General features: G+C 45.0%; 2 protein-coding genes across 2 annotated transcripts; both read right to left on the reverse strand.

Moving 5' to 3' along the window:
• Positions 1-565: 565 nt before the first annotated feature.
• Positions 566-1,146, reverse strand: LOC123452507. Its single transcript, XM_045129162.1, has one exon. The coding sequence runs from the start codon at positions 1,025-1,027 to the stop codon at positions 803-805; it is 225 nt and encodes a 74-aa protein (XP_044985097.1). The 5' UTR covers positions 1,028-1,146; the 3' UTR covers positions 566-802.
• Positions 1,147-4,003: 2,857 nt separating this feature from the next.
• LOC123452508 (actin-depolymerizing factor 2) lies at positions 4,004-7,280 on the reverse strand. Its single transcript, XM_045129164.1, has 3 exons — positions 7,117-7,280; positions 5,199-5,464; positions 4,004-4,424 (listed from the first exon to the last, which is right to left on the reverse strand). The coding sequence occupies exons 1-3, from the start codon at positions 7,135-7,137 to the stop codon at positions 4,274-4,276; spliced, it is 438 nt and encodes a 145-aa protein (XP_044985099.1). The 5' UTR covers positions 7,138-7,280; the 3' UTR covers positions 4,004-4,273.
• Between the last annotated feature and the right edge of the window lie 9,254 nt (positions 7,281-16,534).

Consider the following 16,534-nt stretch of genomic DNA (forward strand, 5'->3'; position numbering starts at 1 on the left):
ACATATCCAGATCAATTTCCCTTGATCTTGAGACACCTGTTACTAGTACATGATAACATTTTGAATGTTGGGGAGAACAGATGTGCAAAATCAATGAGTTTAGCAAGCGCCATTCTTCAAGGAACTTTTGGGGGGGACAGTGCCAGCTCAATTCTATCTAGTTCCCGAATCTATACTTCTCCTTGTGCTTGACCTTTGACAGCTGAAACTCTTCCATATCACATCAGAAACCCAATTCCACGCAGCTTCAGGCGCAAGCAGGAGAAGGCAAAATCTGCGTACAAACCAAGCAAATCACAAACTAGCAACATTCATGACAGTACTCCTCCTGATTATGAGTACATCGATTTTCAACCCTAGTTCACAGGAGCGGAATTCGCAAGAGCTTTAGAAGAATCGTTCAAGGAACACGGTTGTACTTTTGGGGACAGTGCCAGCTCGACCATATCTAGTTCCTGAATCAATTCTCCTCCTCCTTTTGCCTCAGTGTTAACACCTGAAACCCTTCCGTCAGAGACCCAATTCCAGTCAGCTTCAGACGCAACGCAAGCCTGAGAAAGCGAAGTTTGCATACAAACCAAGCAACTATTGAATATTGATTACCACCACAAAGTAATATTCATACATCGATTTGCACATCTCATAGAAACGCAACTGTGATCACAAATCATCACACCGGATCAACCACCTTCACAGTAAACACCACACAAGGCACGAGCAACAAATTTACTCCATGTACACGGGGACACACCATACGGTATAATCAGACCCAACACCAGCCGAGGAGGAAGAGCTGGACCGATCAGACGGCGTCGGATCCTTCCTTCTTCATCGGGGCGGGGTAGGGCCCCGGGGACTGCCAGGCGGCGCCGACGCCGGGCGGCGGCAGGGGCGTGCCGTAGATCTGGGCCCCGACGCCGGCGCGCATCTCCTCGCGGCCCTTGTGCTTGCCGAGGAAGTAGCAGCCGAAGCCGAGCAGGACGGTGAAGAATATGAAGGGCAGCGAGATAACCAGCTCGAACCCCATTCCCGACGTGCGTACGAGGATGGCGAGGCGAGGTCCGGGAAATGGGTGGGTGGTTGGATGCTTGGAATCGAATTGCTGCGGTGCTCTGCGTTGGGAGGATGGGGGCTTATATGCGCGGGGGACATGGATGGGAGGGAGGAGCCGCAGAGGGCGAAGGATCGTGTGGAAGATGGCTGGGGCTGGAAGCTTGTGGAATGTGCTGCCGCGAGCCCGTGACGGCGTACGGGTGACCGACCGTTGGCTCGGCGCTTAGCTTACTCTCGGGCAACGGTCGAATGCCTTGGGGGGTCTTCTGTTCGGTGGAGCGTGTTTCGGTCACGTCGCTTTCAAGGTTACAAGTGTAGTATAGGAATACAGCATCTTTTATGGTGTTTTGGGCTTTGTGTTGCAAAATTAGGAGAAAAATAAATTACTTTGCGGTATACCCAACTTCCTTTGATTTTAGTCTCATAACTAAAAATAATGGGACTAAAACTTGCTAACCTTATCCATGTTTGAATCCAAATACTAAAAGACTAAAATCAAGTTAATAAGCATTTACTATCCTCCAAACCCTCCAATCCAGAACTCGTCTCTGCTAAAGTAGAAAATTTAAATGAAGAGAGAGATGACTAATCCACATTTTAGTAGGGATACCCTTGACTAAAAAAATTAGTCTTAAGACTAGTTTAGCCTATCTTTAGTCAGGGGTGCTTGAAACTTTAGCCTTTTAAAGAGATTTATTTTTAGTCAGACTAAAATAAGTTCTTTGGATCCAAGCACCCTCTAAGTGATTTTGATACTTCCTCTTATCTATATTAATTGTCGCACACTTAATACAACTTTGGGTTCCAAAATCAAGAGAAAAAATACATGATTTCGCGGTATAAGTGATTTTGATACTCCCTCTGATCTATATTAATTATCACACACTTAGTACAACTTTGTGTGGCAAAATCAAGAGAAAAATACGTGACTTCGCGGTATAAGTGATTTTGATACCCCTCTGATCAATATTAATTGTCGTACATTTAGTATAATTTTAGGTCATGTTTGGTTAAAAAGTCCTATGATTTTTTTTTAGTCGCAACTAAAAATCCCTTGTCCCTATTTGTTTGGTTTCAGGGACTAAACATAAACTAAAGGTTATTAAATAACATGCTAAAAGATCATGTTACTCCTAATGGACTAGAGGTTATTAAATGTTATGCTAAAAGCTGAGACACTGTTGGAAGGTAGGGGAGGCACGCCACGCCCCCCCGCCCGACGACCAGCCGCCTCCAGCTTTTTCCCCGTCGTGCGAAGCCGGCTGCTCGCAGCACCGAGCGTTCACCGCCCTCTGGCGCCCCTACGTCACTCCTCCTCCTCTCTCCGCCTCGAATCGTCGCTACACCGCCGTTGCTCCGTCGCCACGATTCGCACCGCCATCGTCCCGATTCAGCACCCCTGCTGCCTCTCCAACGTTCCTCCACCTCCCCCACGCACAGTTGTCATCGCCCCGCCGCTGCCCCGCCGCCACCGACCTGAATCGCGTCGTGCCGTCGCCGTCCCCACTGTCGCCGCCCCGATTCGGTCGTCGGCCACTAGTTTTTACATCTCCATTTTCCACCATCTATTGGAGTTCCTCTTTTACATCTCCAATATACATCATTTGTTGGAGTTGGCTCTTTTCTGGATGCAAAAAAGCAGTTTTTGAACATGTAAATTTTTACATCTTCTGATTTACATCTCCAAATTGCATCTTCTATTGGAGATGCTCTCGGTAGGGAGTGTGGAGTGTCATTTTTTATTTACTCTTTTTTTTGCTGGTGACAGGGTTAATTCTCTCGCGGTTGACCCTATCGTATGTTCAATTTGACAGTGAGAAAAGCGCAGTGGATAGGAGAAAATCCTCAGCAAGGCTATCGCATGGACCCCACAATCGACCCTCGAGGTAAGCTGCACAATGAGCTGAAGTGAAAGACAACACGGTCGACCGCGACGGTGATGATGCGGGCTTGTCAGAATCGAGTCAAAGACAAAGATGGCACGGGCAGACATGTCATAAATCGCGGAGGCGAGGCCATGATGAGCAACTGATGAGAACACCTAGCCTGGCTTAGGGTTAGGATGGTGGAAGATTGGGATAAGCATCATCACGGGACTAAGAGCTATGTTTGAGGTGACGACGAACCGATGGACTTGTAGAATCATAATTTCCTGATTGTATACTACAACAAAATTTACCTGACTCGGGTGATGACTGCGGCACTGCTTCAGCTCGCTCCAGTGTACTCATCGTTAAGTTGGTCCATTTATCTGGTTGTAATTTGTGTTACCTCTGATGGGTATAGTTGTTGTTCTCTCTATACTACTTCCTCCGTCTTAAAATAAGTGACTTAAAAATGACTCAATTTTATATTACCTTTAGTACGAAGTTGAAACACTTTTGAGTCACTTATTTTGGAACGGATGAAATAAATTGGAAGGGTTTTCATTACTAATAATTACTAATAATAAAAACTAAACTCCTCAGTCTTTAGTCAAATCAAGTATATTTGGGAACCTATGCTACATTACAAATAATTTCCTCAATCTTTAGTCGAACCAAGTATATTTGAGAAGCTATTCTATAGAAAGTATACTAGAACCTTTAATTGTTACTCCCTTCATCCCGAGCGTTTACTTATAGTATTATGGGATGGAGGGGGTATTTTTGTAAGATAAGGTAGGGGGAATCATATAAAGCTGGAAATGAGCTATAAGTGATTCGTTCTTTCTTTGTTTCCAATCCTTAAAAGCCAAAGGCGATTCGTTCATGATTATCGCAGAATTGTTCTAGACTTCCCGCCTGAGTTTCACCATTTGTACATTCTGGAAGTTCTTGGACCCTAAGTACAAAGGTTCGCAAAAAAACTGCCAAAAGAAACCACGAGTTTCAGGGACATACAAGTACAGGAGAGATAAGCCATGGTAACAAGTCAGGTCATGCAACGGAACATGACACCAAGGAGAGCATTCAGGAGAATCCAAGCCTAGCAAACCAGTATTAATACCACAACACATGCGTTTTTGGGAGGTGTTTCTTGCGTTTACAGGCTCCGACATCATACGAGTAGAGACCTCGGACAACACTTCATCAGCTAGAGCCATGCATAACGGCCGAATGATACGTTTTGCAGGAAACCTGGATATATCTGTCTTATTAACAACACTGTGGCAGCAGCATTACCACGGATGGCATGAATTTGCATCCGACTGAAGCCCACAGGTGATCATCGATACGCCCTAGTGCGCCCGGTCACGGAGGACGTCGAGCTCCACCTCGGTCGGGTCAGTTGCCTGGATCTCGTAGTGGAACCCGTCGAGCTCTTGCTTGATGCGGTCCTTGGAGGTGGAGTACAGCATCTTGGCTCGGATGCGGGATGTGTCAGGGGACCTGGTGTAGCATAGCATTATTAGTAATAAATAAGGTGAGGTGAGATCAATGGACAGGGAAGAGAGGATGCATCGGCCATCAGGCATGTGCAGATAGTGATCTATGCATAGTAGTACTGCTATCAGAAAAATCAACTTTTGTCAATAAAGAACTAACAAATTGGCAAAGCATATTCTAGAGACATGTGGGCATGCACTGTTATTCTTTCTGGGCAGCTACAAGCATAGATACCAGGCACAAACAAAATAAGAAAAGGCTATCATGGCTATAGATTCCTATAGCAATATCAATCGTGGTTAAAAATAGGCTGAAGTGAAGTAGGGAGAGGAAAGAGGGAGTGCAGATGGTGATTTTTCAGCCATGCATACTACTAGTACTGCCTGCTATCAGAGAAGTCAACTTCCATAATGGAGAACAAATTACACTATTGGCAAAGCATATTCTGAAGACAAGTGGACATGCACTGTTATCTTTTCTGGACAGCTGCAAGCATAGATACAAAACAAGAAAAGGCTAACATGGCTATAGATTCCTCTAGCAATACCCGTCCAGGTTCACAATTCGATACTTCATATAGGCAAAATTAAGAAACCAACAATATATCTAGTGTAGATTCGTGACAAGCACTAGCTTACTACCAGGAACTTCCATGACTATTCAACAAGGTCTAGTTAGGGTTCATCTTTCCAAAGAAGCCATTTAAGACTAATTGGCAGATAGTTTCTCATCTTAACGTGAACATTTAACATATGGATATGTGACTATGAAGCTCACCAGGCAATGAAGAAAATCTTGCTTTTCTGCACATTCTCCCCAGTAACAAAGTCAAAATCATAAAGCGCATATCTGCAGTCGTTCTCTGGGAGACAAGCCAGGAAATCATCATAACTCTCAGTTGTAGCCCCTGTCTTCTCCACAACAACCTGCTTTTGCTTTTCTTCTATCTTGAAGATAACATAGCGAAATGCCTTCTTCATCTGAAGCTCCAGGAATGTCTCCCTGATATCAGGAGCAACTCCCATGCCAGAGGATGCATTGGACTGCAAATTGAACACACACATGAGAATGAAATTTAGGAAACAAATATACTTGACAACAAGACGGGATGTTTGAGAGTAAGTCTCCACTCCAGATTATCCCAAAATTGCAAACAAATTAAAAAAATACAAAAGGCTTCATGCCTGGATGATAATACTGCCATGGCATTCCAACTGGATATGTGTGACTGTAAACAAGTAAATAGCTGTTCAACTGTTCAAGAGATCAAACGAAGCAACAGCAACACCTCTGTAATGATAACAGTGTAAACTTGTAATTTAACATGACACTATAGCTGACGGATACACATGCCCGTCATATTATGTGCAGACAACCTAGTCAGTGGTCATGTTGATACAATTGTGGTGTTCAGTGTAAAATTCAGAAGTTCCGAACTTCTACTTGCAAGACTGAGTTTAAATTCACAAGGGATCAGATTAAGGAAATGATTTTTTTCCATAAAAGGATGGTCGGCCTGATCAGAGACCAGGCTGGTGTCCTGGGACGATAAGCCAAGTTTGTTGTTGATGGTGATTTCTGAAAAGGTTCTAACAACTTCTGTTGGAAGGTTTCGTCTCCAGTCCTGTTCTCCTAACTAAGATACCATTCTTTGACACAGAAACATGCATTAAACAAGAAACGAGGCTCTTGAATTGATCATCCTGGTTAGAAATGGAGCTGATTCCACTAGCATGCCAAAATACAACCAGGGAATCAACTATCTCTGCCTCTCTTTGAATTACTCAACCCAATCCTGGATAAAAACTACCATAGTAAAATTCATGAACAATGTAATGCCAATTGCATGGCTACAAAATCCGAAAAATAGACAAAGAGTTGAAATACCATGTAACATGCTCAACTAGACGGATTTGTCTTAAATAACGACCCCAATCTTAAAGAGGATCAATTGTTCAAGATGTATTAACCGATTTGATAAGACTAACAGGAAGCATAACCAGAAGAGTCCAATGGAGGAGTCTCCAATATTACCTATACCAAACTGACTGTGCGTCACCCTAAAAATAGGAAACTCGACTATTTTTTCACTCCAGAAGGGAAAAGACCGGTTCAAACATGGCTGTCCCTCGACCACCGATGGGGACTCGAGTTTTCAATGACAACGCAAGCATGGTCCGCTGACATCTCTAAAAATAATGGTCATGTATCCAAGGGCCAACTGACACGCCAACCGGTCCATGCTCTCCTTAATTTCCATGGCGACATAGATATCGACACCTGGTGCTGCTGATGGCATGCAGTACAGATAACTACAGAAAACAGATAAACTCCCAGAAAAAAAAAATCAGGTAATCAGCCAAACCCACGCCCAACTAGGCACCCACCAACCAAACCATCCCCAGTCCATCGACCCTGACGAACTCGCGACTACCACCACCTTGCACCACTCGAAACCCAGAGCGTATAAACCGCTCGCGCGCCGTCGGATCCCGCGGCCTCCCGCCGGATGAAACCCTCCCGGTCACGATCAGATCTGACCCGGCGGGCCAGGAGGAACGGCTAAAGCACAACCGCCCGCAGATCTAAACCTCAGCACGAGCGCGCGCACGAGCGAATCGAACCGGAACGGAGCGAACCGCCGGCGCGGATCGAGGAGAGCGGGGAGTGGGGGGTGGAGGGGGCGGCGACTCACGGAGGTGCGCATGAAGGCCATGGGGTCGGGGCAGAGGTGGGCGGCGGCTCCGCGTCGATCGCACGCGGACGGGGGAAGATTATTCTTCCCGTTGCTGTTCTCTTTTTTTCGGGGGGGAGCGGAGCGCTGTTGGCTGCGTCCGTTGGTGTGGGGCGAGGAGGAGGAGGGCTCTGAACGGGGCGTGCGTTCATATACGCGCACGCGCCGGTGCGGGGCGACGCGTGCGGGTGCGGGGGTTGGGCTGGTCGCTGGCGGGTGGGGTTTGGGGGTCTGTGGGGGAGGTGTGTCAGTGGGGTGGAGGGAGGTGGACGGTGGGTGCGAGCGTACATGTGGGGGCTGCGCGGCGGTGGATCCAGCGGCTGCGGTGCGTGCGGCGGGCTGGATATGACGGAATCCTTTACTGCCTGCGGGCGGGCCCGCTCGCGGAGCCGTGATGCGTTGGGGGATCCGTTTCGTTTTCGATATGGAAACAATAAAATGGAGGACAACAATTGCGAGAAGTTACACACGCATTGCAGGGCCCTGCACGCGTTGGTGGTAGATGGAGTGGGTGAAACGTTCTTCTTCTTCTTTTTTTGAGGGGAAAACGGTCTTCTTCTTGGTGAGGTATATGATTGTGCTACTAACGATCTTATATTTCTTCTTTATTTCGAGTAACACCACGAGAGGGGCACGGGTTCCTGCATTTCATATAGAAGAAAAGAGTTGTTCGATTAATTAAAGAAATCGGACGAAAATCAGATACAAAGGGCACGAAGCCCCCACCGGCCGACAAGGCGACGAAAGCGGAGAACAAAGGCAACACCAAACATACCAACACACCAAACAAATCCCACGAAGAAAAACCTTTGGCGCACCGATGAATCTCTCGCCGCCCTTCATGAAGCAACGCCGATGGAGGAGCAAGAAAACCCACGATATTTTTCTACAAATGAAGTATCTTTGGTATTCTTGCTCGATGATTGAGTTAAAGAATTGAGTTGAAGAATTAATATATTTCTAGGAAGAAACAGTTTCACGAAGATGGGTTCCTCTCCCCCCTCTCTCGTGAGCCTTGTTACGCGCCCTTTTCCTCTTCCATCCTCCTTCGTAGGGCCCTCCTCTCTACTCCAGAGGCAGTGAGTAGGGTGAGAGGCCCCACCCCACCCCCACCCAACTTTATTGTGCTCATACTTGTCGACTGGGGCTCTATCTCGTTAATGTGAAAGATCCGACGGGTCAAGTGTGTTGCTTGAATCGAAGTTGTGTCCATCGTCTTCGTCAGGGATGGCTTCTATCGGATCAGGTGTGTGTCCACTTTAATAACCTATTTGCTACTATGCTCGCCACTTCTGCCCCCTTCCCTTCAGATCTGGAATCACATGAGTGGGTCATGATTTTTCTTTTCTTTTACTAAGTTCTACTGTCTCTTCGGTCTTTGCTTTGGTTATTGAATACCAGTCATATTACTCACTACTTCAACGATCTCAACTCTATTATTTTCCTTCGTCTTCTTGTAGGATCTTACTGATCCTATCAAGGTCGGTCGATGCTTCCTCTTCTGATTTTCTAATTTTCTGGTAGGTCCGCGCTTTGATAGAGGCGAAGTTGTCTCTGTCTTTCGATGAGATGGTGGCTATCGTTTTTGGTGGAGTAGACTTTGACGATCCGACTACGAACGTGCGAAGACGTCGCGCCTTAGCAATCGCTAAACCAACTCCAAGAGTTTATGCCGGAGCACGATCAACCTGCCCACGAGGGTCTGTTTCCTGCACGAAAAAGAAGAACAAGCAAGAAACTGAAATTACAATCTCGATACTGCAAATATAAGAGGAATGATTTATTGATGAAAGTGGGGTTATATGACGTCTTGGTCTGGTCGTAGAACACAAACGAAGAATGTGAAGTTGTAGGTATGGCGAAATTGTAATCTAAACAAAACTCAAGTCTAAACGGTGCCCTAAGGGATGTATATATGAGGGAATAGAGAGGGACTTTCACGACCCTTGGAGGAGGGGTCCGAAAACGACCATAAACTCGGTTTCCCCACACATACGGACTCTAAAAACAGCCTATGTGATAGTATTTCGAAATTACATGGGCCTGGCCCACAAATAAGGTGACGCAGCACCTATAATAGCATATGGACGAAATTTATGAAGTGACATCTTGTATATTTCGTCCAAGCCTTCATGCTTTCCTTATGGTGGCTTCAAAGTCCGAAAATCACCATTGAAAGCTCCCTTGTTCTTTCCCGCTTGTGCACCTTCCCCTGCATGCTTGATCCCGCTCCAATTGCCATCCTCCTTGTCCATGCTAGGTCCTTCATTCATAAGCAAAACAAAAATATCTAATTTAGGCAGCATCATATGTTCATGAACATTAGAAGGATTTTCAAGAAACGAAAGTACCTGATAATTCAATTGACGTGCGCGAGCTCTATTAACTGGTCCAGTAGGTATAGGAGGTGTAACAATGGTATCAATGTCCTCATCACTCTTGGCCTTCGATCTCATTCTATTGAATTTGTCTTCCATCTTAACCTCCGTTAGAAGCCCGCCTCGAGATTTTCGAGAGGCAATGGTGTGGCGTGTGAGTCTTTGTGCATTGTTGGATCCTTAGATGGGACATCGCATGTTGGTGGCTGGTGTGTGTTGTTCACGGCCCCATGTGCATGTTCAACATCCATGGTGTTGTTGTGTTGGTGAGTTCTCTTTTGTAGGCTTCGTCGTTGCCATCATGATTATTGTTCAGCCAACGACGTGTTGCAGCCTTCACATGTGTCACCATCTTACCAGTGGCAACTGGAGCGCATGCTTGCGGAGATCATGTCTTCTCGAGTCAACTGTGGCGACATGGAAGCATTTTGGGAGTCCGAACCAATACATTTGCTAAAGACCGGCACGATGGAACACCCATTGTCAATCAGTAGGGATGGGGTACCGCTTCTTTTTTGAATTGTTATGCATTTGTTTTCCTTTAATCGGGGTTGATATGCCCGTTAGAATTGATATATGACCCCTATTACGTACTACCTAGTGTATGTTAATCATTCGAAAACAAGAACCAAATTGTGATCGGATGGCTGGGAGGGTGATGACACCTATGTGTCTCATTAAGAAAAAGTACTTGTTGTGTCTCCGGTAATCTTAATACATGTCAACTCAGTCATCCACAAATGCTTACACAAATATGATGTTTGTGGGTGCTTCTGTAGGAGTGAGTATGCACGTGTATATATAATGCCTGCATCTATGTTGTGTTTCTTAAAAAAAAGCTTAACAAGCAGGGGACACTTGTAATTTGTTTGAAAAAGGAAAGATAGAGGAAGGAGCGATGCCTCGCTCGTGACCGTGCTTGTGCAACCAAACCGACCGCGATCCACCGTACTACCAAAGAGACATGGCGCGGCCCCGACGAGCTTCATGGACCGACAGCCATCCTCGAAACGATAGCTTTCGTGGAGCCAACTTTCTATTCCGTCCCGTGGACACATATGCTGATTGTTCGATCGTTGGAGCTGGTTTGGTCCAAGTGTCACGTCACCCTTTATATCTCCTGTAGTTAAGCGCCTGGTGTGGGCATCCACCCATGCATCTTCGTTGTGTCCTGAAAGTGAATGCGGGGTCGCACGGTCGATGGTTGTGGTCTACTGCGGTTCGTTTTCAAACTGGGTCGGACGGTCGTTTCCAAATTCACCTGCCAAGTAATGCTGCCCGCTCGATTTGCCTTGCACAATAGTTCAATTCCGGATGACGGCGTAATAAGGTTTAAGTTTTAAGAATGGAACTTACGTTTTTTTGCATCTAATGCTGTCAAGTTTCAACCAGTTTTAGAGATCTGATTTTAAGCAACTTTTTCTGTCCGTCAAAGACACAAAATAATTATTTTCCAACACTCTTTTATACTAAGTTTGAACATTGAAACTTATCATATATTTTCTAAAATTCTTCAAAATATATTTAAAATGGATCTTATTTAAAAGCCGCAGGTCATGAGAAACACAAATATAATAACAAAAGTTATTTTGATTTATTAGTTTAAAATATAAAATATTTTGGAAATTTCAAGACAAAATAAAAAGGCGACACCAATGACCTGAGTGTTTTCGCACTTGCCGTGTCCTAAATCCTTGTCCGATCAAACAAGCTCATCTACACATACGTCTCTCAACCGGTTATTTTGCATGCAATTGGGCGTATAATTTCACACGGGAGCTATCGTTTGCTCCATTTAAAAAGTATCCAAAAAATCTAAAAAGATTCACGTGAGTTATGGTTGAGCAAATCAGATATATTTTCCTATGTATTCATGACGTTGGATATCTTTATTGATTTGCTTGGATATGTCTGATAAATTTACCTGGATTTTTCTATGGGCAACGCTACGCGTCGACCTGTGGATTCTTTTAAAAGATTTGTCACCTCACGAGCCATTGCATTCAAGTGAGATGGCCATTTAGCTTCCAACTTTGCAACAAGGAATGAAGAGGCAGGGTGTAATCTTCCTTTTCTAAATATATATTTAAAAAACAATGATGATGTTGCGCAAAGACTTTTGTTCAAGTTGCAAAAAAGTTATAACGGAGGAATTGATATTTTTTTTTCAACAAGCCAATGTTGGAGACTTTTTTGTCTTCACCTTTATATAGGGGTTAGGCATTACGGAAGAGAGTTTTGCAACACGGAGGATGTTGCAAAAAGGAAGTCACCGTCGTTCGTTCGTCGCGAGCTCCCGTGAAACGGTGATGAGGGAGGAGTGACGCCGATCAACTCCACGTCGGCGAGCACCGGAACTCCGTCTAGTTCGCCTCGTTGCCATCTTCCTCCTTGGCAAGGTGAGAGCACTGTGCACGGTCGGCGGTCATGGTGGAGGCACGTGGCAGAGGCAGCCACCGCGCTCGACCTCGGCTGCAACCTTGTCGTCGTCCTCCTCTCCGATGAGGTGAGCGGTTGTTGGTGCAAGAGCCAAAGCATCGTGTGACATGCGCCACTCATTCGTCCCTACAGGGATATGGATGTCATTGTCTCGCCTTCGTCTGACTTTGATTTGCAACAACCCAGTTGTTATGGTGGTAAAATTGCAACACCGGGCCAGTTGGAAAAGTAGTGATGGTGGCCCATGGGGAACACAACATGCGGGGATGGTGGCGGACGCGGGAGACGCGATTCATCAGGTGATTACATGTGTTTTCCTCTTTCTAAAGCCCCCCCTCTCTGATACGTCTTCAATGTATCGATAATTTATAGTTTGTGAGGCCTTCTTGCGGGTCCGTCCCCACTTCAGCCTATGGCTAAACATCCTCAACATCAAGCCCAAAGTGGTCAATGGCGAGCAGGCGTACTGCGGGGGAGCAATGTTTAGCAAGCTTGCTCGGGTTTAACTACCAAAGGGTACCTTCATAGACACCGTCCAAGCATGGCAGAAGGAGTGGTTTTATATCATCGAGCCACGTGACGCGGAAGGGGTAGAACATCCGTCATTTAGATATGGTCCCTCCACCGGACTAGTGTCTTGGACGGAGAAATCCTTAGGTTGGGGAGAGGCCGCAGAGGTGAAGGCGCTAAGAAAGAACATCTCCGTCTTACTGGAGCAGAAAATCGAGCTCACCGATGTAGTCCAAGCAATACTGCATCGCCGCCTCCTCCCGAGTCAACATCGGGCCACTCCGATTGAATCCAGACGATCTGGCCACTGTGCGGAACTCTTTCCACAGTACCCATGAGAATTTATGGAAAGTGTTTTTCAAGCCATAGAAGACTTGGCCAGCCAAGGAGGAGGACATCGACATCTCCGTTCTTAATTAACCCTCCTGGGCCGGTAAGGTTTTATCATATATTTAGTTTTTTCTCCTTCCTTTTAACAAGGTTCTTAGTTCTCTTTTCCTCCATATTCAGATTTGGTTGAAAAAGTCTCAGCGGATCAACTGTCCAACGCCCTTGCCCGAGGACCCTAGGATACCCTTATTGACAGTAATGTTGGTCGGGAAGCCGTACACGGCTCCGAAGGAGAAGGACGAGAAGAAGAAGGACAAGAAAATGGCCCGAGAGGGTCTTCGGTTGAAGGGTCCATCGAACACTAGGTTCGAGGACACGCTTGCTCCCTCTCATCTAGAGGGAGAGGAGGAAGAAGACGACGAGGAGGAGAGCGGTGATCTCTCATACGTCTCAAACGTATCTATAATTTTTTATGGTTTCATGTTGTTATCTTGTCTTCTTTGGTTGTTTTATGTACCTTTTATATCTTTGTTGGGACTAACTTATTAATTCAGTGCCAAGTGCCAGTTCCTGTTTTTTTCCGTGTTTTTGACTCTTTTCATATCTGATTTTGGAACGGAGTTCAAACGGAAGAAAAACCCCGAAATGATTTTTTTCCCGAACGGAAGAAGATCAGGGGGGCCTTCGGGCCAAGCCAGTTGGGCTCCAAGGAGCCCACAAGCCCCCACCCCGCCACCAGGGGAGGCGGCGGTGGGCTGGCTTGTGGCCTCCCTGGCCACCCCCTGACTTAGATCTTTGGCCTATAAATTCCCAAATATTCCGCAAAAAATCAGGGAGCCTCGAAAATACATTTCCGCGCCGTAAGCTTCCGTTTCCGCGAGATCTCATCTGGAGACCCTTCCCGACGCCATGCCGGAGGGGACTTTGGAGTTGGAGGGCTTCTTCTTCATCATCATCGCCCCTCCAATGACTCGTGAGTAGTTCACTTCAGACCTACGGGTCCGTAGTTAGTAGCTAGATGGCTTCTTCTCTCTCTTGGATCTTCAATACAAAGTTCTCCATGATCTTCATGGAGATCTATCCGATGCAATCTTCTTTGGCGGTGTGTTTGTCGAGATCCGATGAATTGTGGATTTGTGATCAGATTAACTATGATATATATTTGAGTCTTTGCTGATTTCTTATATGCATGATTTGATATCCTTGTGAGTCTCTCCGAGTCTTGGGTTTTGTTTGGCCAACTAGATCTATGATTCTTGCAATGGGAGAAGTGCTTGGTTTTGGGTTCTACCATGTGGTGACCTTTCCCAGTGACAGTAGGGGCAGCAAGGCACACATCAAGTAGTTGCCATCAAGGGTAAAAAGATGGGGTTTTTATCATTGGTTTGAGATTATCCCTCTACATCATGTCATCTTGCTTAAGGCGTTACTCTGTTCTTATGGAGTTAATACACTAGATGCATGCTGGATAGCGGTCGACGTGTGGAGTAATAGTAGTAGATGCAAAAAGTATCGGTCTACTTGTTTTGGACGTGATGCCTATAGATATAATCATTGCATAGATATCGTCACGACTTTGCGCGGTTGTGTCAATTGCTCGATAGTAATTTGTTCACCCACCGTCTACTTGCTTTCATGAGAGAAGCCACTAGTAAACACTACGGCCCCCGGGTCTATTCACATCCATCGTTTACACCTCCGGTTTTACTTTGCTTTGTTACTTTGTTGCTTTCAGTTCTCACTTGGCAAACAAACTATAAGGGATTGACAACCCCTTCATAGCGTTGGGAGCAAGCTTTTGTGTTTGTGCAGGATCTTGTGATACTCCTCCACCGGATTGATACCTTGGTTCTCAAACTGAGGGAAATACTTACCGTCGCTGTGCTACATCACCCTTTCCGCTTCAAGGGAACACCAACACAAGGCTCCAAGGCCACGGGGGAAATCCTTTGCATACTTGCCTAGGAAGTCCCTTAAGGAGTAGCCGCAGCTGAAGGATTCCTGGTGCCGTCGACACACCTGTTTCTGGCGCCATTGAATGACTTTTGTGCATTAGCATAGCTGACATCAGAAGCATTTCTGGCGCCGTTGCCGGGGAGGAGAAATCAAGATCTATCCAAGTAGGTCTCACAAACTCTTCTCCTGCATTTACTTTTGTTGCGAGTTGCCTCTCGTTTTCCTCTCCCCCACTTCACATTTGTCATTTTCATTTGCCTTTCTCCTTTGCCTTTTTCGTTCGCCCTTTTCTCTCGTTTGCCTTTCCGTTGCTTGTGTGCCATGTGCCTTCAATATGCTTGCGTCTTCGTTTGTTAATCTCTTTAAGAGACCCACTTATGTGGAACGAATTGCTAGTGAGTTGAGGGCAATTGACTATTTATATGGAGTTTTGCTTAAGATCCGTGAATCTGAAAATTGTGAGGAAGAAATTCATGAAGTGATTCACGAGGGCTCCTTGGATGAAAAGCATGTTTGCAATGGTTTCACTATAAATTCTATTAGTGACAATCATGCTAAAAATATGCAAAACCCTAAGCTTGGGGATGCTAGTTTTGCTTTGACCACTACTTGTTGCAATAATCATGATTGGGGTTATGGTATTTCTTGTGATCTTGAAAATTTGTTCAAACCCCATGATGAATATGATATTTGCAATAATATTGGAAGTGGGTTTGGAGACGTCATGACTTTGGTTGATGATAATCCCACTATTTTTAAAGAGCGTCAACTTTGAATGCATGTGGATCATGAAAAGAATATCCTATGTGATAGCTATATTGTTGAATTTGAATATGATCCCACATGTAATTGCTATGAGAGAGGAAAATATTGTGGTAGAAACCTTCATGTTACCAAATTACCTCTCGTTATGTTAAGATTGATATTGTCTCTTTCTTATTCCTTGCATATGGCAACTATTGGTTGTCTTGACAATCTGTTTTACTATAAAATGCCTATGCATAAGAAGTATGTTAGACTTAGATGTGATTTTCACATGCTTTAGGATGCTCTCGTTGTGCTTCAATTCTTGTCTTTTCTGAGAGCATCATTGAATGCCCAGCTAAGGGCGTTAAACAAAAGCGCTTGTTGGGAGGCAACCCAACGAATCTATCCTTTTTCTTTCTGTTTCGTGTTTTCCACACTTTCATAATTCTGTTATGATTGTGTTTTTTGTGTTTCTTTTTGCGTTTGTGCCAAGCAAAACCGTTATGATTAGTCTTGGGGATGATCGTTTGGTCATGCTGGAAAAGACAGAAACTTTCTGCTCACGAAATGAATTTTCATTTTTTTCTGTAAGAGATTTTGAGTTGATTCTTTTTGCTGCTGATTGCTACGCACATTCTTCAGACTCTCGTAATGTTTCATAATTTTTGAAGTACCAGAGGTATACGAAATATACAGATTGCTACAGACTGGTATGCTATTAACAGATTCTGTTTTTGTTGTGTTGGTTGCTTATTTTGATGAAACTATGGATAGTATCGGGGGGTATTAGCCATGGAAGATTGAAAGTACAGTAACCCAAAATCAGCACAAGTAGAATTTAAGTTTGCTACAGTACCTAAGGAAGTGTTGGTTTGCTTTCTTGTACTAATGATATCACGAGTTTCTGTTTAAGTTTCGTGTTGTGAAGTTTTCAAGTTTTGGGTGAAGTTCTTATGGACAAAGAGATAAAGAGTGGCAAGAGCTCAAGCTTGGGGATGCCCAAGGCACCCCAAGAGATT

Source organism: Hordeum vulgare, chromosome 5H (assembly GCF_904849725.1).
Source record: "Hordeum vulgare subsp. vulgare chromosome 5H, MorexV3_pseudomolecules_assembly, whole genome shotgun sequence".
In the NCBI taxonomy this organism is placed as follows: Eukaryota; Viridiplantae; Streptophyta; class Magnoliopsida; order Poales; family Poaceae; genus Hordeum; species Hordeum vulgare.